The sequence below is a fragment of the Electrophorus electricus genome, chromosome 11, assembly GCF_041902795.1.
Source record: "Electrophorus electricus isolate QZ-2024a chromosome 11, ASM4190279v1, whole genome shotgun sequence".
Taxonomy (NCBI): domain Eukaryota; kingdom Metazoa; phylum Chordata; class Actinopteri; order Gymnotiformes; family Gymnotidae; genus Electrophorus; species Electrophorus electricus.
In genome coordinates, this window is record NC_137507.1 from 12840191 (window position 1) to 12864277 (window position 24087).

General features: G+C 44.6%; 1 protein-coding gene across 2 annotated transcripts in view; it reads right to left on the minus strand.

Moving 5' to 3' along the window:
* Positions 1 to 961: 961 nt before the first annotated feature.
* The window catches only part of hmga2 (high mobility group AT-hook 2), a 31379-nt gene continuing 8253 nt past the window's right edge, over positions 962 to 24087 (minus strand). Inside the window, exons 5-6 of one of the 2 annotated variants that reach the window (XM_081723957.1) lie at positions 9483 to 9515; positions 962 to 6308 (exon numbers count right to left, since the gene is read on the minus strand). In XM_081723957.1, the coding sequence (XP_081580083.1) occupies positions 6270 to 6308; positions 9483 to 9515 (72 nt within the window). In that variant the 3' untranslated portion in view covers positions 962 to 6269. Of the gene's footprint in view, positions 6309 to 9482; positions 9516 to 22409; positions 22850 to 24087 lie in introns of those variants that run through there. The other variant, XM_081723958.1, reaches the window with a different exon arrangement.

The window sequence follows — 24087 nt, forward strand, 5'->3', positions numbered from 1 at the left end:
TTTCAATGAGTTAATTACCTATTATTAATTACCTAATTTTAAAATATGCATAAACTGTCTATATATGTCATTTCAATTTGAAGTAGTATCAACAATCCTATATAGTGTAGATTACATATGTTGACTTTAACAGAATGTAACATACTTAACAGATTTTTGCATGGCAAACTTGGACTTTGACCTTGATTACATGCAATATTGTTTTTATTCCTACTCTGTGAAAAGCTTTGTATATCACTCTAGCCATTGTCTCACTAGAAATAAGCAGGATGAATAATTATTACTAAAGAAAATAATGGTGCAAGCTGTCACGAATGAAGTTTAAGTAAGTAAAATCAAAGCAATCCAGATCACAGAGTCAACCATGGATCCTTTGTTTTACAGTGCAAGTGAAGAAATTGAAAAGTCTATGGACTAACAGAGGCTGAACATTAACAATTGGTTATCTGTGAAAAGACTAATTTACAAAGGACTTCTCAGACGACAAGATTCACAAGCACCCATTTTTATTGTGCTGAATAAGGCGGTGAATATCTATGAAGGGATTTTTTTTATTTACGTTTTAACAGGCAAGCCATTTGAAGTGTAATCATAGACAGCAATACTAGGTGACATACAGAAAGCCATAAATGTTAGAAAACATTTGAAGTTATATATTAGGTAGAAGAGGCCATGAAAGCAAATATAAAGAGCCTTTTTTCAGCCTCCCCTCCCCACAGCTAATAGAACTACACAACATTGCATAATGAGAAGAGAAATGCTTTAAAACTACTCAAATGTCCAGTCCAACTGTGTCTGAGAGGCAAAGAGGAACAGTCTTATAAAATGTATGTATCCCTGGCAAAAATAAACTATTCATATGCATAAAAATAAACTATATATATATATATATATATATATATATATATATATATATATATATATATATATATATATATATATATATATATGATGTTCTCCCTACACTCAGCCACCTGAATTTAAGCAGATATTAAGTGAATAATGAGGTAAAAAGAGGCCCTCTTAGAGGTAGTAATTTGTATTCGATTGTACTAGAACATGTTATCATGAAAATACAAAGTGAACTTCATTAAGACACCCACAGCTGAAAGAATGAACAGTGGCTCCTTTGGATACCCATTCAAACCAATAAAATGAAGTCATGAATGTACTTGAATGTTTCAAGAAAATAACAACATTTCTTCAGCAACACACAAAGTCAATGTGCATTACAGTGAATTGCCCTTTCAAAATAATTTTTCTTTTGTAAAGGAGTGACCATACTTCCTGTAATCAGATGTTCGTCAGGATTACCTGAAGTTAAAACAAACTAAATACAAACTGCCTAAACAAACATCCAATACATAATGTGGTGTTTACAAGCAACAAATTGTTTTAAGGGTATTACAACAACAACAAAAATGCAAATGCAGACAAATCAGAAACCGTTTGCCATGTTTCAGTTGCAGCTACACCATTATTAAGATCTGCGGGAGCTCTACAGATTGGTTTATAATGTAGATGGGTGAGCAGAATGGTGCTCCAGTCCACTTGGTGGCGATAAAAGCACCAGAAGTGAAAGAGGAAGTAAAAGTCATGAGTCCTCCTCCACACCCATAGAGGTTTTGACTACGATTATCTCAAGATTAGCTACTGTGTGGAGCTCACAATGCGTCCAAATGGCAAGAAGCCTGAAGCACTTTTGAGAGAACCATTTTTGAGAGCAATATGAGAGAAAGAGTAGACAATAAACAGCATGAAGACCATAGGTCAGCCTTATGATGTGAATACTTATACAGTGAATAGACATTTGCGAAAGTTGACCAAAACTAAAAATATCCTTTTTTTTCTGTGTTGTTTTAGGTTAGTTTGCCAGTAGCAGTTAACTCATGTGCAGGCCTTTTCCTTTCGACCAATTGCTATCAGTGCTTTGTCTTGTTCATAAGGTTTGTCTAGCTACCATACACAATACATTATTAGTACATAATTTTGTTCATATGACATAAATGAACATCGATTCCACAAGAAACGTGCTCCCTGTGCTTGGTCTGGCTGTGCAGTGTATGTTAGCGTAGACCGCAGTTGGCTTTTTTTTCTTTTCTTTTTTTATAACCAACTTCACGCATCCTAAATAAAACTACCATACAAGAAACAACAATTGTCCACATTCAGCGACAAAGTGCAATGTCTCCCAACGCCGTGGAAGAGCCCCACACTAAGTTACATTCATGTAAACTTCTGCTGTTGCACTGCAAACCTGAAAACCCCTCCAGGGAGTTGCCCTTGCTAGTGAACAGGCAGCTAGCTGCCTGCAGAGATGTGCGATGTTGGATTGTTCAACTGTAAAATGCACAAATGAAACTCAATGTTTAAAGCGGTATAGGCCACTTTGCCCAATTTAGTGTTGCTTTTTTAAATATACTTCATTGAAAGCATTGAACATGTGAATGGTTACGAGATGCCAAAAAGCAATGTTTCAATCCCTGCTCTCAGACAGAAGCTGTTCATTCAACCAGCACAGATGTGAAAGCTACTGATGAAGTGTGGCTAACTTTTGAATTCTGCCGCACACTAAACTGTACTTTGTATCCAATTATGTAGCATTACAGTGTTTGAGAAGTGTAGCATTACAGTGTTTGAAAAAGGTTCAATGTTGGTTTGCAGCTGCCACTGTAAATTTGTAAATTCAAGAAGCATGTCCACAGTTCCATTTGCTTTCTTTGAGGCTCTACCTCAGGCCCCGTTGAGAATATCAGTTAACTTTCCAAAGGTGATAGGTTGAAAATGCCGTAATATTTCACTAAGAAGCATTACATATACACCTGTTTGAACCATATTACAAGAACAGAAAATCACATTTGTGTAAAAGACACAAAACTCGCTAATCAAGTATATCTCAGTATCTACTAATTTTTCAAAAAACATATTCATGTATGCAATATACAAAACCCAAACATATATATTTTTTTTAAACCTGAAAAAAGTTTCAAGTTTTTTTTGTAGGCTGTCTTCTCCCCCAGGTGAATTAAAATGAACTTGAATCAAATTTAACATTTGTACAGCACATTTGTGCAGTCCTCTTGTTTTTCAGCACAGATCATTTGAAATCATACTGAAACAGACCAGGCAAAATCATTCATTTTTCAGGACTGGAGGTAGGTATTTGTCAATTGATTATTAGTCCATTTTGATCTCTTTTTTTGAGGTACATATCTGAATAGCACATAGTTCAGAATAAATCTAGTCTAAAAATAGAGAAATGAAGAGCAGAAAGAAATCTGTTCGCAATAATATCATCTAGTGTCATACAAGCACTTGATCCTTAGAAACTGTTGAGTAAATCAGTACAAAACATATTCAAGTTAAAAATGTAAATCAGATGTCCCAGTCACAGAGAAAGAGAAGTGTGTTGTTACAAATGTCAGATAAATGATAATGTTAAAATAAGGAAACAAACAATAATAAAACAGTACTTATTCCCTTAGCTGCTTGTTGAGTTCAGCACAGAACACAAACAGACCTTGGCTCTCAGACATCACCCGCCCGGCTCCCACAGAGATTCGTGCCTTTTGCGTGACACTATAACAAACTGTCAAAGGCTATTACAAAGGTTCTTTTTTTTACGTTGGCACTCACTGCCATCCCCTGCTTGTGTAACGAGTAGTTTATAGCAGCGTGGGTCCCACGAGCTAGTATGCTGGGTGAAGAAATCAGAGGTAGCTTTGAAACGGTGTGGGGGGGAGGTATTGCATGGGTGACAGTGCGGATGCTCAGGGCTGGCAGAATGCCGTCAACGGGCTCGCACTCCCAGGGTCATCTCCAAGGTCATGCCCTCACTGTGGTTCAGGTATCTCATGTGTCTTGAGGTATAGTGTGGTTTTGTTCCTGGGGTTGCTGCTTCTTGAGGTTCAGTTCTTGAGTTGAGTATTCTTCCCTTTAATTGAAATGGTTGGAAATTATGTCTTAAAGCTATGTTTTAGAAAAACAAACAAACAAATAAAAAGAGACTGAAAAGACAAACAAAAACAGAAAAAAATAGACAATAAAAAACCCCACAATTGAATGATTATGTACATGTAAGATGGTTAAGAAGATGTCAGGGTTATGTAAAATATGTACAGTAGATTGCTGCATATTGGGGTTATGGTATTGCTGGGTAATTTGTCTCAGAGCAAATAGAATTTATAATTCATACAACTCACCACAGAGGATAGGAAGGTACTAAAGATACAATACCTATACTAAAACATCTCAGGCATTTAATCTCCTAACACAAAAGTGGCCTGCCAGTTTATTTATAATTGGCTATAATGGAACAAACCTGGGGTACATTATAGGACAAATATATTAAAGCTCATTTGTGTTTTTGGTGAAGATGCCTATGCATCTGCATTAAATGCTATTGACTATTTGACTATCACAGGATCATTCTGTCAAGGTTGTAGACCTCATGTTCTCCCTTTTTTAAAATTTGGGGCACAAAATGGGGGACATTATTAGAAATAAACGTTAGAGCTCATAGGCGATTTTAGTGTATGTAGAACAGGGGTCAGGAACCTTGTAAAAAAGAAAAACAAAAGAAGAAAAATGAAAAAATAGAACCTTTGAGAACTTTTGTTTTTTCAAAAGCGTCAAAGCAATGCCTCACACAGATGTATGTGGAATTAAAACTTGTTAGAAGTAAACAGCACTGCAGCACCTGATCATAATAAGACAGTCTAGGTATCTGTACACTTTCTCGTTGTCTGGTTTTGTTCTGCACAACGACATTTTCAAACCTCCACTTCTAAGAAGGGTTTATGCTATAGCACAGCACACAACCACCCCCACACCACCCCCTTCTCTTTTCTTACTGAAACAAGATTTTTAGCACCACAAAATTACATTAAGCTGCTCAGACTTTAAATGATTACTCCAGCATGTTTTTAACCTAATCTCTATCTATTGCATTTATAGTGTATGGTCAATTACTACGGACAGTCATTTATTACATCTCCCTGTCATTAGAACGGAATGGGAAAACCCAATGACTTGAAACACTTAAAGCCTCAGGTCCTCTGCTGATATCTTGGTTAACAACTGGCCTTAGGTTTTCCCGTTATTTCCTTTATTATATTGACTTATTGCATTGAAATTACTGTCTGGGGTAACTGACCAGGTGTGAGAGAGAAAAATTAGGTTGACAATCCTGAGGTTTTCCTTTTGTCTTGTCCAAAAATACTAACACAATGCATTTGCCTTTTAATATATTTGAATAGACGTGAAAAAAATATGATGGCAATATTGATCTCCTCCACAAGCATATTTATGATGGCCGACGTAGAGAGTCAAAACAGGATTATAGAGTCGAATTAGAATGTCAGTGTTTCAGTGTCATTTGACTTTTAGGAATGCTAGGTTCTGTGGATAACTACAGGTCATATCTGTTCACAGCTCATTCTAGTGAATGAACCCTTCTATTGTAATGAGTCCTAGCACATTACCTTTGTCAGCTGTTGAATATTGGAGACCCACATAAATCCTGGTGTTATAGGTTCCTGACCCTTGCTATAGGGGAATATAACTGAGAACAAAATCCCAGAATCATCTGTTTCTCCTGTCTTTGGTGGGATGACATGAAGTAAAGGGTTTCTCTGTGTGTGAGTGTATTTTTGTGTGTGTGTGTGTGTGTGTGTGAGTGTGTTTTGTGTGTGTGTGTGTGTGTGTGTGTGTGTGTGTGTGTGTGTGTGTACTTCTGATGTTTTAGGCTCCACCACAAAAATAGAAAGAGCCCCATGGTCTGACTTTTTGAATGACAAAACCAGACAGTTTTGTTTTCTTCTTTGCCAGTGTAGCCTGGAATATCAGTCAACGGCACAATGTGTGTATATGTGTGTGTGTATGTGTGTGTGTGTGTGTAAAGTAGGAGCAACAGCAGCAGCACATCCCATGCGGCTAACCCCTGCGCCTCAGTGTTACAGCAGTCTGGAACGCCGAGGTGGACAATAGCAACGTGGCTCCGACTGTCATCGGCACAATGTGTGCGGTTTGCTCCTCCCCCACTCCCCCACCCCAGGATCATGCTCTGAGGTTTTCTGTGTACTGATCACAAAAAAGGAGAGAAAAAAAAGAAAGAAACTAAAACAAAAACAAGCAAACAAAAATAAACAAAAATAACCAAATAAAAATTATAAACGAAAGTAGAAAGTCAACAATAAGTGGTCAAGGCAGTCTTTTCCCTTGGAAAGAGCTGACAGCTGGATGAGGTAGAGGTAGAATGCTGTGGTTGTTTAGTCCTCCTCTGGCGAGCCCTCAGCCTCCTCCTCTTCCTACAAGACACAAAAACGGCTTCCTGTCAGTTACTACCATTTTAAACAGTCACCAGGGGCATTTCCCAACTACGCTCTAGAGGCATCACAAAAAATGCAGGTAGCTTCACTGTACACACCCAACAAATTTTAGAACTCCACAACAAACCTTCTAAAATAAGGGGGGGGGGGGGGATATAATAAAATAGGAACTAGTAAGCTCTAAAGTTTCCTAATTAGAAGGAGATTTTATATATATATATATAGAGAGAGAGAGAGAGAGAGAGAGAGAGAAAGAGAGAGAGAGAGAGAGAGAGAGAAAGAAAGAGAGAGAGAGAGCACAGGATTCAAGTCCCTCTGTGGAGTCTTTACACGGAAGAAGGAGCCTGCTAGGCTTTTGTCTGCCTGCAGTCATACACTTCTCCACTGTTTTGGTTTCCTTTTTTTTCTCTCTATTTTTTCCCTCATATATTCAACATTCCCCAGCTGCTGCTGAGATGACTACCACTGAAAAGGAGAGCCAGAAAGAGAGAGAAAGAAGAAGAGGAAGAAGGAGAAAGCAGAGAAAGAGGGGGCACACTCTGGGCACTTCTCAGAATGAAATGGATTTCATTTTCCACATGGCTTCATTTTATTTGGGGAGGCCGACTGACACAATTTATAACGTCCTTCCTTTCCCGAGTCAGCGTGCAGCTTCCTTTCAGAGTGAGAGGCGCGGTGAAAGGCTGTCTGCATTAGAAGAGCCAGCCCTCATTCATTAGCACAACGCACACTCAAGCTGGGAAGAAGCAGCTAAATGCAGAGGAGACGGGAGAGGAGGAGAGAGAAAACCTCTTTAATCCTACTGGACCGGCCCGCCCATGCCACCAACAGCAGCAGAGGCGAGAACCAGAGTGAGGAATAGATGCCAGTAAAGGAATATATTCCATAACCATAACAATGCCACCAAAAATGCACGAACATGTTGACGAACAAGCTACAACTTCAAAGCACAGCATGCAGATGGACCTCCGGACTCAAACCACAGCAGCAGATCAAGTGCTGTGTGGCTGGTTCGTGGTGTTCAGTGCTTTACACACTAGCTCCGCCTCCTGTCGGTTATGAGGAGGATTTCCTAAAGTAAGTCAGGATGTGTGGAACAGATGGAGGGGAAAGGCCAATCAGTACAGCAGTGCAGGGAGGATTTAGCTCATTGTGGGACCCAAATTTGACCTGCTCCGCCTTCCTTCTTCAGCCCCGTCACTGTTAGTCTCTGCCTCTACCTCCAGCCGAGTAGCAAAATACTGAGAAGTGTCACTGGTCATCTGTTGCTACTCCTCTGTGATTGAATGCATTTTTTAAGCTATTTTAGAGGATTTTAAGTTTGTTAAATTTTCCTGAGAGACAGAAAGGAGGGAAAAGGAGAGAGAGCCAGAAAGAGAGAGAGAGAGACAGAGAGAGTCTGAGAGAGAAACACCAGCAGAGTTTCAGATGACTAGCTACCTAGATAATGCAGTTTTCTCATCAAAGTAGCACATTTTTGAACTTCTATTCTATATTCATTGATTTATTTTTCAAAAATATTGACAGGGTGTAACGCTGGTATTTTATTTGAGCAAAAACCAACAAAACCCAAATCCTCCAAAAATGGCCCTTTGTGATTTTTGACTGAAAATGGTAGAACATTTCTTAAATGCCTCCAATATAATTAAAAAACAAATTTAACATTTGTCTGATTCTCATGTGAAATTTTTTTTCACAATGATGCAACTTGAAAAATCTAAAAGCCAAAAGATTTCTTTTTGGTTACTGAGTTTAAGGTCACCATTAGGCTTAGGGGTTAAGCATTCATTATTTATATATAGCAATATCAATGGAAAACATGTCTATGTGTGTGTGTGTGTGTGTTCATGTGTGTATTTGTGTGTGTGTATGTGTGTGTGTGTGCGTGTATGTGTGTGTGTGTGTGTGTGTGTGTGTGTGCGCGTGTGTGTGCATGTGTGTGTGTTCTGTGCATGTATGCGTGCACGTGCATGTGTAAGAGAGAGTGGCTGCAACATTTTTACAGGCTCCTGGCATTTGTCCGAGCCCCCATGTCCCGCATGTTCCCACACAGCGACAAATCAGACCACAGTTATGCATTCCCACCACAAACTGGTCTGCACCAGCAAACAGAGAGAGAGCAAGAGAATTCCTTACCTATTCATTACTTTCCACAGGGACCTTTCCACACTAATCGAGATGGCCTTTGTTGGTACAGTCCGTGTCGGAATTTTTGATACGCCTTAGCTGAGCTCTGGGGTATGTGCATTTTAGGCATGTGATTTTTCCATTTTAGCAAATGTCCACCAATAAACAAATGCTATTACTAAAAATGTAAACAAGTCATGTTTTATTCTGATCATTTAATGGCACTCCATGACCACATCAAATGATGCCCTACGATGATTTCTTTAACTTTCTTGGCTTAACAACAGAGTTCAAGATGAACTGTGCACAGAAACTATGGAATGAGACCTATTGTGAATGCACTGAAGGAATGTAGTCCAATAGAAAAAAAGGGTGAGGGAGACTTAAAATTGCATATCCATCTGTGAGGGCATGTGAAGAAGACAAGATGGCAGAAAGCAGGAATTCTGTACACAAGATTTATTTTAGCCTTAAAATCCACCATGCAGGTCTCTCATCAGACAAGAATTATGCTTTCTCCTCAAAGATCTTTGAAACCTTGACAGCTCAAAGTGGGAGTGCCTCTCCTGAACATCTACTCTGACAAACACAGGCACACTTACACACACACATATACGCACGCACACGGACATGCATACACAGACACACATGCATGCTGCTGCCTCCCACTTCAACCATCATTTCCTGATGGACTGTGTGCACCTGGATTTTGCATCACAGCAAAGCACGCCGACCACCTCCTTTTTTGAAATATGGGCTGCTCACATGTGTCTGGGTCTCAGAACCGGGCGCACACAAGTCCACACGGGCCCCTGCCCTCTCAGCAATGCTTGAAACACCACTGCTTGTGGAAGGCAGAAGTAGTACGGTTTGTGGTCCACTATTAATCACCATGCTGTATTCTACCTTCACCTGCTGACCTGACAGCAGGGGACAGTGTGAAGGCCATCGGTGAGCATGTGCACACATGGACACAAGCTCGTGAGCTACATGGGTGTCGGGGTTGCCAGACTTGGGCTTACATACCTGAGCAGGCTTTTCCTGGACCACCCTCTGGGGCTGTAAGAAAGAAAGAACAAGAAAGCCAGTTAGGACCTTTAGGATTCCTGCACCTGATGGCCCCGCTTTCATTCAGGCCACATGACATGTTGGAGCGCGGCGTGGAACATTGCCCCAGTGATGGCCGCAAGGATCGATACCTGCCTCCCCCCCAGCTGCCACTCTCGAGGCCCTCGTTGGCCTTCCAGAGAGCCCCCGCACTAGAGATGGAGACAGAATGGGGCCAGAACATAGCACTGCTTTCCCATCCTGGCGGGGGTGGGGATGGGGGCGATTGGGAGCATGGGGCGGAGGGTTGGCTCGGGGGGACAAACAAAGCCCAGATTGTGCCCTCCTAGCATTACATCACACCAGCTAAGCGCTGCCACCCCACAGGAAGTGATTCTAAAACCCCAGCCGGACAGCTGAGGAGCCTTCTGCTCCTCCAAGAATCAGGCCGGGGGAAAATAAGCCCCGACAGTCCCCTGTGTTTGCAACCAAAACCAGCCACTGAGAGGAGAATACACACACACACACAACGCTGGATTGTTGGGAACAGCTGGTGTTTTTTGGTGCCAGCTCCTGCTGGAATGCTAGCAGACTGTTAACACAGTAAATGTCAGCACCGGATGGACCTGGGAGAAGACTGCATGTGCAGATAAAGGGAGGAACGGCACACACATTCAGCAGTAGCTGAGGTAATCTGCTTGCCCTGGGAACCATCAGCCGATGACACCCAGCGACGGCCCGGTGGACGTGCGACACGGACACCCTGCAGGAACCTCACCCCCGCCGACTCACCCCCCACCCATCCCTGACCCATCCCCAACTCAACCCATCCATGTAGGCCATCGATCGCCTCTGCCTTTGTGAGAATTATATGCAAGGCTAGCTGTCTATGAAGGCTTGTGGGTGAGATTATACCGGCGCTGTCTTCATTTAGGCCACTTCTCAACCAAGGTGACGGCCCTTATTAGCTCTGTGGCCGAGGACGTCACAAGGCTACTACGCCCCACTGAGCACAACGAACCTTCCCAGATGAACTTTCTTTTCAGGGTTACCTTATACCATCCTCTCAGACTTTTGTGGATTCACCGTTCACTCAAACAGCCCACAGACTCCAAAACATTGCACCACTATTTGGCCTTGCCTGCCTGTTTTCCTTTACTGAAAAGAATTCTCTCCCTGATAATAAATCTGGCCCCCTCTGCTAAATTTTCAAATCTATCTACAGGACCAGAGACATTTCACTGGAGCAGCAGAATCCAAAAATCTGTGAGGGCTTGTTGAAATGAAATGACTTGCATTCTAATACTTTGGACCAGAAAAAAAAAAAAAAAAAAGTCTTGAATACATTACAGGTGTTTTATGTTTTCTCACCTCCAGGATCTTACAATGGCAAAGTTAAATGTGAGGGAGCAACCTTCCCTCAGCTCTCTTCCCCATCGCTGAGGAATGGAGCCTAGGACAAACAGTATTTGAAACTGGAGCTCTATAGGTAGAGAGGCCCCTTTCTCTACTGCTCAGGACATTCCCCGCTTCTCCACTCAGATCCTAACCGCTCCCACCCCCTCCCTCAGAAGCACAAAGGGCCAAATCTCAACATTGTGCTTCACAGTGCATAGGCTCCACTTTGAAGTCACTCGGCACTGACACTCCGAATCACTTCTGGGCGCTGTGTTAAGACATGGGCCTGGGTGGGGCCGGCCAACCCCGGGACCCCCTCCGTGTCTCACCCCCACCCCCATACTCCGTGTGCGGGCAACACTAAAGCAGCCAGAGGTATGTTCCCAGGGAAGCGGGAGATGGGCAGAAAGGACCCTGGAGGCGACCGGCCCACCATTGCTGAAACCCAACCCCCGAGCTGGAATGCAGCCTGTCGCCTCCCTCCCCTCAACACCCGCTCACCCACCTCTGTTTGCAAGTCCCCCCCAGGTCGACTTCCGCCCATTATAATGCGGGACAAATCAATATGGCTCTCGAGCATGCACACTTGTCTTGAGGGCATGAGGCATCTACCCAGCTAAGCTGCACTACATATCCCACCACTTTAGTACTGGTGAGTGACACCCTTGATAGAACAGGTTGGGCTATTTCCATCCTATCAGATGACACCTGAAAAAAGCTTCCTCACAGGCTATTTCTACCCTGCTTGTGTGATTATGGGTTTTTAGAGGTACACCAAACAACCAGACCTGATTTCAGAGGTCTTAATTACACATTTCTGGAGGAACTCTTTGGATCATGACAAATAAGGAACCCTTACTCTCCTCTGTAATGGGTCACAACCTCAGTTTAAAAATTGAGAACAACAGAGGTATCCTATCAAGTGCTAGTCAATGAATGCTCAACAGTGTTACAGTAACACATTTTCCCTTTCACAGCTCCACACCCCCACTGACTGATAATGGGACCTGCCGATTAACCAGAGGAAACCATGCTCACTGATCAAAGAGGGAGTAATGGGAGGGAGATAAAAGCTAATTATCTTGTGAGAAAATGCACTCCTATCATTAAACTGGCTTAATCTGTGTCAGCTCTTAATGTGACCGGTGGCCTTTAACCCCCCCTATGGAAGGACACACAGAACTTTGCTCTACAAGTTCAATCATGCCTCTCTAGGAAACTATCAGCAAACTGATGTAATGTTCGACTTAAGCTCCCATTATCAGTGATTAAAAAATTGGCAGAGAAAAACAAATCCCACTGAAAAAAAATCGAACCACTTACACTGTTAAATTTGAACAATATTGCCTATGAGTAGGTGAGCATGTCATTTGTCTCATGTAAATACTTGTGTCCACAAGTGTGCAAAGCAGCTTATCTGAAAGCTAGTAAAAGCTTTAAAGTTACAACCCGAGAACAGAGAACACTGCAAGTACATGAACATGTCTATACAAAAGGTATATCACAGGTAGCCCAAAAACAACTGTAAATAAATTTATTGTGTTCAATATAATGAATGCTCAATATAACAAAATCTGACCTAAGCAGGCAACCTCTCTTTTTATCGATGTGTCACGTGACATGCACATGTTGCTTACTGAATGGAAAAATCCAAAACAAATGACAAAATCTTATAAGCAGTAGCACCACTGCTAGCTTTATAGACTGAGTGCTAATGGACTCTCCCCTATAGTCACAGTGACCGAAATTTCACCCAGCGATGTGTAGTAGGATGTTACACCAGTGTTTTGCAACACTTGGGGCGACATCACAGCCTTCCTCAGGGCCAATTGGCTTGCCACAACCTGCTGCCCTGGAAATAAGCACTACAGTGAACGATTCCCAGCCCACAGGGTTGTACATGCCTCGCAACAACTGCTTGGAGGAAGACACACACACACACATACACACACACACACACACACACACACATACACACTGTGCTCGGGAATGAAAACATCAAAGAATGCTACCTGGGGGAAAGTGGGGGTTAGGGAAAAGGAAATGACAGTCATGGCCACGATGTTGCCCTCCGAGCCCCACTGGGTGACATGATATGTTATCATTACCATGTGAAATCATGAGGATAGTGCAGATATCATCAGTACTCCGAGAACCCTGACCACCTACATGTGCAACCTACTAGAGCTTGTTAACAGCACCAAGTGGTGTCACACAAATGAAAACCATATATTGTTAGATGGCAGGTTCTCACTGCATCTCAGTTACCTCGGGAAGTTCCCAGAAGACGCCAGCACTATGTAGATTAATGGTGAAATCTGTTTCCTTGCAGATACGATTGGCCAATGAAGAGAAGAGCAACAACATGTCAGCAAACATTGGACTATTCTCTGCTCGCTAACCACCAGTAGACAACTTTATACTAAGCTGAACTGTAGGCTGAGACACATGTGTGAAAGGTGTGAACTGTGTCTGGGACATGGAGCTGCAGGTGCTGAAGGGCTCCAAATGGTGATCTTAATATGAATTAACACACTACGGTGAATATCTGTCTATTTAATCTATCTTTAACAGGGTGGTTTGTTTTTCACCTATTCTGTGTTTTTATTTTTGTATAACAACAACATTAATAATAATAATAATAATAATAATAATAATAATAATAATAATAATAATAATAATAATAATAATAATGGCGATAACAATGCTAATATTTTATCAATCATTTTTATTTTAAGAACATTTGTATTAATATTTTTTTTTTCTTCCCATTTTGCAAGCCCTGCTGAATGAACCTACTGATACGAACCTTCAATGTGGTCAACACTTCCTCCAAAGTTCTCTGCCAAGACTTTAGGTTTACCAAAAGATAACATGATAAGCAAGCTCTTTGATAACCAGTTAAGTCTTGTCTGGAACATAGGCCCCTTTTCAAGTTCTGACAACATGGAGTAATCAATTTTGTTTCCCTCAACCCAAACCCCCCAGGACCATTTGAGACAGGTGTGAACTTTTCCAGCTGCAAGCTGTGTGGGTGTTTCTTTGCAGGCAAAGAAAAGCAACACCTGTCCCTGACTCGGACTTTGGCACCCTGTCCTGCATCCACAGTGCAAAAGCAGGACCAGTGAGAAAAGAGCCAGGCTCCAACTGCTCTTTCTACTCTGTGTGGGCTGAAAGGGTCAAAAGCTCTTCTGCTCCATTTAAGAGGTAGCGTGTTTCTGCAGCATGTCTCTTGAATTTTGAAGAATTTACAAGTCACGACTGTTGTGAGATTTCTCCACAGCCCCTCACCTGCCCATATATGAATATGTGACAACTTAAAATTCATTGCTTCCTTGCAGACACCTTGCGATTTGTGCGTGCGCTACACTACTACTGATTCTTGTCTTACAAACTATGAAGTTGGAGATGCGTAAATCTATGGAGAAAAAGTGATACGGAGATGATGTAATGGTTGGAAGGCAGCTTCTGGTGTAGGTACCTGGGAGAACAGTCACGAAACATGCACCCGCAAGTCTTAGCACCTCCAGAGCAGAGCATGCTGGGACAATGCAAAGGCTCGCATAGCACAGAGAAGGCTCCTGCACTCGGAACGGGGCACAGCTAGCACGGCTCTCATCGCGTGCCATGTTTCATTTACTGAAAGCCGCCCGCTGAGGGGAAATCCCCAAGTTGGAAGGTGGTGGATGAAATGTTTTTTCTGCCCCTCTCTTTTCAAACTTTGTGTGGCGTCATGCACCACAGAACGTAGGAAAGGACTCATCTTACAAACACTGTCTAATTTACTTTTTTTTCTTCTGATATCTTTTAAAAACAATTCATTTTACAGCCATTCTGAGACCGATGTGTTGTTAACAGCAGGGATATAAATCTGCGGCCAGGGTCGTATTTGCTGGGATGGGTCGCGACCTTGCTCTCTGACCCCGATTCTGCATTTGTGTAAAGCACCTAGAGCCTGTCAGACCAAAGCTCCCCTGAATCATTAAACCTGACCCAGCAAGATGCCTCCTACTTCAGCCAGGGCTTCTCCGCTTAAACGGCTAGCCGAGCAAAGCATGGCTAAGATTCCTAAATTACGACTAAAGCTGTAAATACGCCATGGCTTCGATTCAGACTGGTTCTATACCCAACTGTGATGGTGGGTTTTGACATGAAGTTCTGTTTGGCATTGTATTTTTCGATTTTTGAATGCCCTACCATACTTGAAATGAGCATGAATTGTGCATAATAAGAGCAATATTACACCACTACTGAGGCATTGCCAAAAGGCTAAGCCCAACAGACCTTTTTGTTTTGCCCACAAGCCATTTTCTTTTTACCTTGCTAGTAAAACAGAAGAAAATGTCTAAAACACGAGAGCACTACTCACGTTCGCATTCTGCGAACACATGGTTTGTGTTTGAGAGAAAGAAGTTCTCAAACATAGTCTCCTTAGGGCTGCTGACATGAATTCCACATAGACAGGAAAAATAAAAAACACTCGGTATGATTTGATGTAGCAAACCTATCCAAGGACTCCCTCACTGAGGGCAGACCCCACAGACAAGCCACCCAGCAACTGCACCCCTCCCCCGCCCCCAGCACTCCCGTGAATACAGGCCACATGCTCTGTTCAACTGGAGGTGGAAGTGCGGAAAAGGAACCAGACATCTCCAGGGTGCAGGTTCATGGCACAGGTTTGGTGATCTCTCTTGGAATGCCTACTCCAGTGAAAAGATTCAACAGCCAGGATCCCCAGACACCCCCCCTCCCCCGCCCCACTGTCCACACCTCATACGCCTGCTCCTCATCTCTCAGTTTCTCAATCATCTCCACCCTCCCCTACCAAACTGTGCTCTGAATGGCACCTATCAGAGCTGGGCTAAACCCTCCGATTAGGGGAGATTTGCCGAAGGGCTCTTTGTAGAGCAGAAAAATGTCTGCCAGAGAGAGGAATGTGGAAAATTCCTGGCAGGACAAGCAGCCTTTTGTTAGGAGTTTTTTCTTTTCCTTTTTCTTTTTTTGGGGGGTGTTGTAGAAGGAAAGAAAGGCGCAGACAAATTGGATCTGCTCCGTTTAGGAGCCTCTGCTGTTTGAAGTGAAATCAGTTCCCAGAGTTTCTCAAAGGACAGAGGAAGAGAAGGGAGAGGGACTGTGGGCAAGGCTATAATTCAGATTTTAGCTCTGTTCCACACAACTTTCTAGTTTGAGTTTTTCTAGTCCTGAGGGTCTGTAACATATGCTGTGGGAACTATGTCAATACTTTAGTAGGTCTTACGGGATGATATAGAGACTCAAAAATGCACATTTATAGTTCCCAGACTTTTTGTTCCGTTTTGCTGTACTAAATGTCCTAACATGTCGATAATAAAACCGAAGTTCATAGGTTCTTCCTCTCTCTCTCTCTCTCTCTCTCTCTCAAACTGTAGGTTAACCACAAAATCATTATTGTTATTGATAGCTTCTTAAGTTATTCATGGGCATTTAATGCACACATACCATACAAGGGGCAGTTGTGGTTTTGTTCGTCTAAGAGCTAAACAGGAATGAATCTGCACAGTGCTCCTCCACCCCAGTAAACTGAGCGATGCAGATGTTGTGGATTAACCTGTATTGCCAGGAACTTCCTGTATCCTGACGGTAGTTACAGTGTGAAGAACAGCAGAAGGGTGGACCAAAAATCCCACAATAAGACAGGTGAACTATGTAACGAAAGCCCATGTGCTCACTTTCTCTGTGCAGCGTGGTCCTGAACAAATGGAAAGTGAGCACATGCGGACCAACCCATCAGCCCAAACAGAGATGTATGCCCCCAGCGTGCAGAGCGGCGATGACAGCACTGCCCACTGGCTGCTTTTCTACTCCTCACTATTTATTTCGCTCTTTCCTCCAGCATGCTGCAAATACACTGTCACCTCCCTCCTTCGCCCCATTTCTCGCTGTCTGTGGCCCCCACATTCCCTTTTTGTTTGTCCGATTACACCACACTCTGGTCTCCAGACATGCAGAAATCTAACCAACGTAGATGCGATCACTCCCCCCATTAATTACGCTAGTCAACTGTGGCAAATTGACGGCACTCGTGCGAGCGTGTCACAGGAGAGCCACGGGAGGGGTCTCACCCTTTGAATGTCCTCCACAAGAATGCGTGCAATCGAACACAGAATTCATCCATACTTCTACAGACCTGCGCTGGCCTCATGCTCTTCAAAAATATCGCTAAAAAAAATTAAAAACCAAAAGACAGGAATCCATATCAAACTGGCTCCAGTGACGTTAAACATCACATCTGTTACTCTTCCAGATTTATGTAAGTTGTTCCAATGTATGTTTGCACGGAAACACCATGGATGGGTCCAGCCCCTCGCTGAAAGCCACCAGTGAAGGAATTCACAACTGCGGCACTGTGTAGGTCCTCCCTGCCACCACCCCCCACAGGAAGCGGGCAGCTCATTTGGGGCTGGAGCTAGATAGAGGCCTTGGCTCGCGTAAAGGCCTTCCCATCAATAACAGGCGTCACATACCTTTCCCCACTCCCACAAACACACTTCTCACTCCTGCCATCTCTCGCTCTTCCTCTCTTCCTTTTTCTCATGTCAACGCTGCCCTGAACTAGGGCTGGCGCACTTCCATTAGGTGAGCGACTGCCGATAATAATAACCGCACGGGTCGCGTCCGATTACAGAGAGAGCGACAGCCGTGGGGCCTGGCTGGTTTGGCGGCGATCGCAAATACCAATTGGTCTGCACACATCCCGCCTCCCCTGTGCCGTGCCTTGTTCATCCTATCCTCTCGAGTAAGTAGTCGGAATTCTCATTTAGCTCAGTGAGGTGATTAGAGCTCTTTCAGAAAGTGGCGCAGAAAGTGGAGTTGGGGAGTGGGGGTAATGGGACAGGGTCAGGGGCTGACAGGGAGGTTGCAGAGGTGCGCACTGGAAAACCACCAAGGTGAGCCCTGGGAATTGGCACGGCTGGGGAGCCTGGGTGTGGACGCACACCTTTTTTAGCAGGAATTTAGGCTGCGGAGCTATGACAAGAAAGTAGGCGGGGCGAGAAAACATGGGGAGCTGGGGGGGGGGCAGATGGAGCAGGAGGGGGGAAGGGCAGAGAGAATGCCGGGTATGAGGTTGAGATGTACTGAGCGGAGTGGAGATGTACTGAACCTGTGCTGCTTTTCACAAAATGCCCTTAAGTACTGATAATTAGCAGCACTTTGCCAAAGGAATCCACAGCCACAGACTAAACTGGATGGAGGCTTTAATTACACGCTGAAGTACCTCCACTTCTCTGGATGCCAGGTAAAAACGGCCAAGAAGCAATGAGACACAAGGCTGAAAAATAAGAGGCTGTTTGAACTCAGTCACCATGATACAGTAAACAAAGCGTATGTGACTCAACACGCCGTAACATCCTTTGCACGTTGGTGTTTGTTTATGTTTGTTCTAATAAGGCTAACAGCACAGAGCGCGGGTCTGTACATCTCCATTCAGTATGCAAGTGCAAACACGAAAAGTAGCTGAAACAAAGTGAAAGAGAGGGAGAGTGGGGCGGAGAGAGAAGGAGAGAGTGAAAGGGAAGGAGGCAGGGAGAGAGAGATGGAGAGAGTGAGAGGGAGAGGGAGAAGGAGAGAGGGAAGGAGAGAGTGACAGGGAGAGAGAGAGGGAGAGAGGAGAGCAAAATGGGGGTAAAGGGGAGAGTGAGAGGAGAGAGAGAAGGAGGCGAGCACCAGCCAAGCCTGCCGATTCCTGCTCTCAGAGTCTCAGAGCAGCAGAGGCACTCGGCTGACTGCAGAATCTGCTGGTCAGAAAGGCCTGGGGGGTCGAGTTCCATATTTCGCCTGAGAGGGTTGCTGAAGCTAGAAAAAGGTTTTGATGTTTGATCTCCCGTCACAACACCCTCCTCCAACCTTACACATGCACGTGGTACCAAAAAAGGGAAGAGGAAAAAAGAAAAAAGGGAAAAAATCTTTTCACACTGGCAGAGGTGGAGGTTTTTCCGAGCCTCTCCACCACAGTTTGAGACTGCTGGATGTTTCCCAACTGCGGTGCTCATCCCCTCCCCCTCCCACCCGTGTCCCCCCTGCCAGACTCTCCCTCCCGCCTCCCCGAGCGCCGATTCCGCTCTGCACCACCTGCCAACATTGTTTGTCCCATGGCCAAGAGCAGCACAGCCTTGTGTGAGATGAGAGAACTTCCTCTACGACCCCTCCCCTGCTCATTCATTTACTCGTTGCCTTGCCTCTCAAAGGTGTTAGGCCTGCACTGATTAATCCCCCCCACAGCTGAACTGACAGTGAACTGACAGACACTCATTTTAAGGTACGCAGGAGATGAGGCTAGATGTTTGGGGCAGCGGGGGTGGGGGGGGTAAATTTTCAGCTCCTCCTGCCTACACACTTGGTCTGCTGTTTGGGAACTCCACTGAAGCAGGGGCAGGGGAGGTTCGTGGCCACGATGACCATGGCCTAGGGCGCCAACCGAGGGGAGGTGGGGCATGGCGCTTGGGACTGCCACACATCAAGACCTTCGAAAGGAATTCTCGACCCCAGAGAGTGTGGAGGACTCTCGGCCCTGGCCTTGGCCTGGCTCGTGACTTGGAGAGCCTCTTTCGGCTGCTCTCATGGGCTGACTTCTATGGGAAGGCACAGCGAGGCATAAATCTGCCGTCCTCGCCAGCATTCCAGTTTATTTCCGTGGCAACAAATAGGCAGGGTTGGTGGCCAGGGAGCCAAGTGCCAAAAAACTCGGATTTGACGGTGATGTCGCCGGAGGGGGGTGGCAGTGGGGGTTGGTGGTGTTGGTGCAAACTGCACAGGAAAGAGCGGGAGCAGATAGAGAGCTTCTCTCACCACTATAGTCCTGCTTGCTTGGTTTGGACCATAAAACTCAGTGGACACCAGCCAGTTGGCAGCACGAAAGGGGAACTGCAGTGCACAACTGATTAATGCGAGCTGTTCAGGGACAAAGATCCCCCCTTCCAATACCCCCACACTCGCACACGCGCGCAAACACACAGACACACACACACACACACACACACACACACACACCCTGCCAACAGTGAAGCTTGTCCACTTGGCACAGTGGACCCCGTCTGTCTCAGCACCTGTGCAGGGTGCACACTGGGAAAAGGAAGAGGGCGACTGTAAATCAGATCTTGGAGCTGCTGCTACAGAACCGAGCAGCACCGAAGTGGGTTTACAGGACTTACGACATGTCACTAATAGCATGAGTCCCGAAATGATGGATTTTTAGCATTAATTGTGCTAAGTAATAAATGAAGGAGAAAAAAAAATCCAATTATGACGTCAATTAAAGGAGTTTTTATGGATTAAAAGTGAATCAAGCAGGACACCTGCCATACCAGTGTAACCTGGGACCATTTGTTCATAAAAAGAAATAAAGCAAAACATGGGTCTCAACACCGCAACACTTTCTAGGGATGCTATTTACATATGGAGGAAGACATGGTGGAACACAGGCTAAAAAAGCATTGCTGAAGAAGAGAGAATCCCTCCGTGTCAACATTCTGTGCCAAATCAGCCTCCCAAGACCTTCGCCTGACACAGCTCTCTTTTCTTATCACTCTGGGGGAGGACGACTGCAAATGCGGCTAAAAACATCTCAGGATATTATCCGCACCACCTGTGGAACATGACGTCAATTCCCCAAGGACCGAAAACAACAACAGACATCACTTATATGTGGCTTTCTGTCCAAAATCTAAACTCGCCTTGGTACAGATACTTTCTACAATATGTTGTAGTAAAGCATATTGTTTCAAGTACACTGGTACACACAGCGTCACTTTTCAAAAAACTAGCAATCTGCACAGAGAACAAAATGTTTATTTTAATTTCAAATCTATAAATGGAAATACAGACAATCTGAACCTCCCAGAATGTTTGAGTAGAAAGACAGTGACTAGTGTGAAAGGGCAGTGGCTAATATGGAAATAGAGTGGCTAGTGTGGAAATAGAGTGGGTAGTGTGTGGTCAACATGGTGCCACATATGGTGGTCCCCCATACGATAGTTTCCATCTCCAAACGTTTTTCATCTCTCCGGTGAGACTTGTTACATGGCACAGTCCCCTCTGGGACTGATATGGTTAAACACTACTGTCTTTCCCTCCTGGTGGCCATAGCCACCTTCTCATTCTTCCATTAACCATTTGGGGGGGGCGGAGTGTGAGGTGGCATGGTTAGTGGGGGGTGGGGTAGGGGCTGTGAGGCAAAGGAAAACATTCCAGTGGCCCCTTGTAGCCAAAAAGGATATGCTATAATTAGTTCCAGGAGGGTGATCGGTAGCTGAATGAAGAAAGCTGGCCTGTTTATCCAGGAGAGGGACGACAAGGCTCTTGACAAGTGCCCTCCATACTACTGGAGGCAGCCATGTGGCTCTAGTGGGCTCCTGGGCCTTGCCAGTTCATCTGTGACAAACCAAAGCCACCAAACGGATCAGAACCAGAGCTTTCAAAGCCCTACAAAGCTACCAAACAGATTGTAACCTGGTCTTTCACAGCCCCTCAGAGTCTCATGTGCACGGGGACAGGCCAGTGGATACACTCATCTGCCTGGTCCATTCATAAAAAAAAATAGGCAGGGAGGTTAGGGGTAGTGGAGAAGGGGGAGAAAAAGTTGGTGTTCTGCCCTTGACCACGCTGGCTGCGTTAACATGTAGTCCCTGGTCTGCGTCACACTACTTGGATAAATGGCAAGCAGAGAGAGCCTTGGACCTTTCGGGGTTCCGGGAGGGGACACCCTCGTGCTCCGATGGCACGCTGCCTCTCTGACTCACCCTCATTCATAAAGCCGGCCGCAGCCTCGCCTCTGACGCATGACTCCCTGTGCGCTGTGACTCCCTCTGCGTCACAGGATATATTTAGACCAATGGTGCTACAGTCACTGCCTCTACACACACACCTAAGCGATAATGTTATCAGTAATATATTTATTGTTTAATCTCTTTTCCTGTATGGCTGATGCCCTTTAAGTGTGTTGTTCTCTTTATGTGCAGTTAAATGTGTTAGAAAACCACGACTCACCTCTCAGTCACACTGACAGATTTTGCCCTGGCTGAACTCTTCACCTTTGTTTCATAATGTTTCAGTTCACAGGTGAACTTGCCTGGTCAAGAAACGCTTCACTTGCAAGAACAGAATCCCATCTTCCTGTTGTTAGTTATGAAGACAAGCAATTACTTTCATTCCAATTCTGACACATCGTTTTGAGAAACATCATCTATAACTCACTACATTTTGTCCTTTCCAGTACTCAGTGGAATTAGTGTGTGGGAGAACAAACAGAGTGTCCGTGTGTGTGTGTGTGTGTGTGTGCGTTTGTTTGTGTGTGTGTGTGTGTGTGTGTGTGCGCGTTTGTGTGTGTGTGCGTCTGTGTGTGTGTGCGTTTGTTTGTGTGTGTGTGCGTGTGTGTGTGTGTGTGTGTGTGTGTGTGTGTGTGTGTGTGTGGATAGGGGACGGGGGCGGGGACAGGGGATATGTGCGTAGGTGTGTGTACCTGCGACATGCAGGCAGCATTAAAGAGTGGGAGGGTGCAGGCATCAAGGCAGAAGGATGGTGCAATAAAGATGGCCTTCATTATCAGAGCAGTCCAAAGAACCCTGGGCGTGAGGCAGAGCTGCTCTGACAGCCCTGTGTGCCTCTCAGCCCCACTCCTCCTCTTGCGCGCAACCCACTGCGGCTCCTGGACCCAGGAGAACCACCCGGAGCAGACCACCCTGCGGGACCTCCAGATCCCATAGCCAAGCACCTTCACCTTTTCAGTTCATACCAAAGTTACGACACACACAGAAAGCTGAAGGGGGGAGCAGCGGGTGTTTTGGAACTGCTCAGCTCACATATGACCCAAATCGCATTCCTGGATGATATAGTAAGCCGGGTCATGTTTTCATCCAATACAAACGCAGTCATTTCTCTGCTGAATACATCATCCCAGCAACAAGTCCAAGATTCTGTAATAGATATAAATGCGTAGAGACGCAAAGTGCTCAAATTACTATTAATGACAGAAATACCACAGAAGTGTTAAAAACTGTAGTACTTGTAATTAATAATGGTTTAATAGTTGTTTAACTGTGTCCTGATAAAAATACGAAACACAGCTCCTTTTAAAGGAAAACAGGCTTCCATATTAACTCAGAATCATCAGAAATGGATCCCATGACAGTCACCAGCAGATAAAACATAGCATAAAACAGTGCACTTTGTTGTAATTGAAAAACATTATCAACAGTCTCATAAATTACACTAAAAACAGCACCTTCTTCCCGATTTTCACTTACTGCACAAACAAATTTATAAAATCACAAAAACGCACCCGTACACCTGAACAGCCTAACTGACACATCTGAGTCTCAACCCAATTTGCTGTTCTTGTCGCAGCTCTACCAAAAACCACCATCCAAAGTATATCAAAAGCACATCAAGCACACCCAAACATGTTTCAGCACACTTTTCAATTGCTCAAGTCAGTTTGGAGGTCTGCTGGCCTGAGAAGAAAAACCACAAGGACACGCACGCACACGCGCACACACACGCACACACACACACCCGCGCACGCGCACACACATGCGCACGCGCACAAATGCGCACACACACACACAGAGAGAGAGAGAGAGAGAGAGAGAGAGAGAGAGAGAGAGAGAGAGAGAGAGAGAAAGAGAGAGAAAGCAGGCTGCATTCATATTCCCTCTATCTCCTTGCAGCTTTCCTGGTGGCATTTTTAACTGCCCCATGGCTTCCTCCACTGCCCCAGGCTATCAATCAAACATGCCACTTATGGACCAATAAACACACATGGTTTTAAAGCCGCCTACAGAATTACTGCAGTGGAGCTGTGGTCAGTGCGAAGTCTAAACATTTTCTTTAACTGATAACACAAACATTTGCACAATCTCGTTAAGCACGTGCTGGCGAACATGGGGGCCACAGCAGAGCTGAACGGGAGGCCGTCCCCCAGCCGCTGCCTTAAGCCCAGTTTGGGATTAAAGAGCAGTGATTGATGGAGATTTGCCACTGAAGAACATCCATTTAGTTCATGAGCAGGCCTAATCTGGGCCCCTAAACAGGCCCAAAGTGCACGTAAAAGCACGTAATCCATGTATCTGCCGACATACACTGGTATTTGACGTGAGAGGGTGCAGGTGAATAAAGTGATGAATTGCTCAAAATGAAAAACGTGTAGACAGGT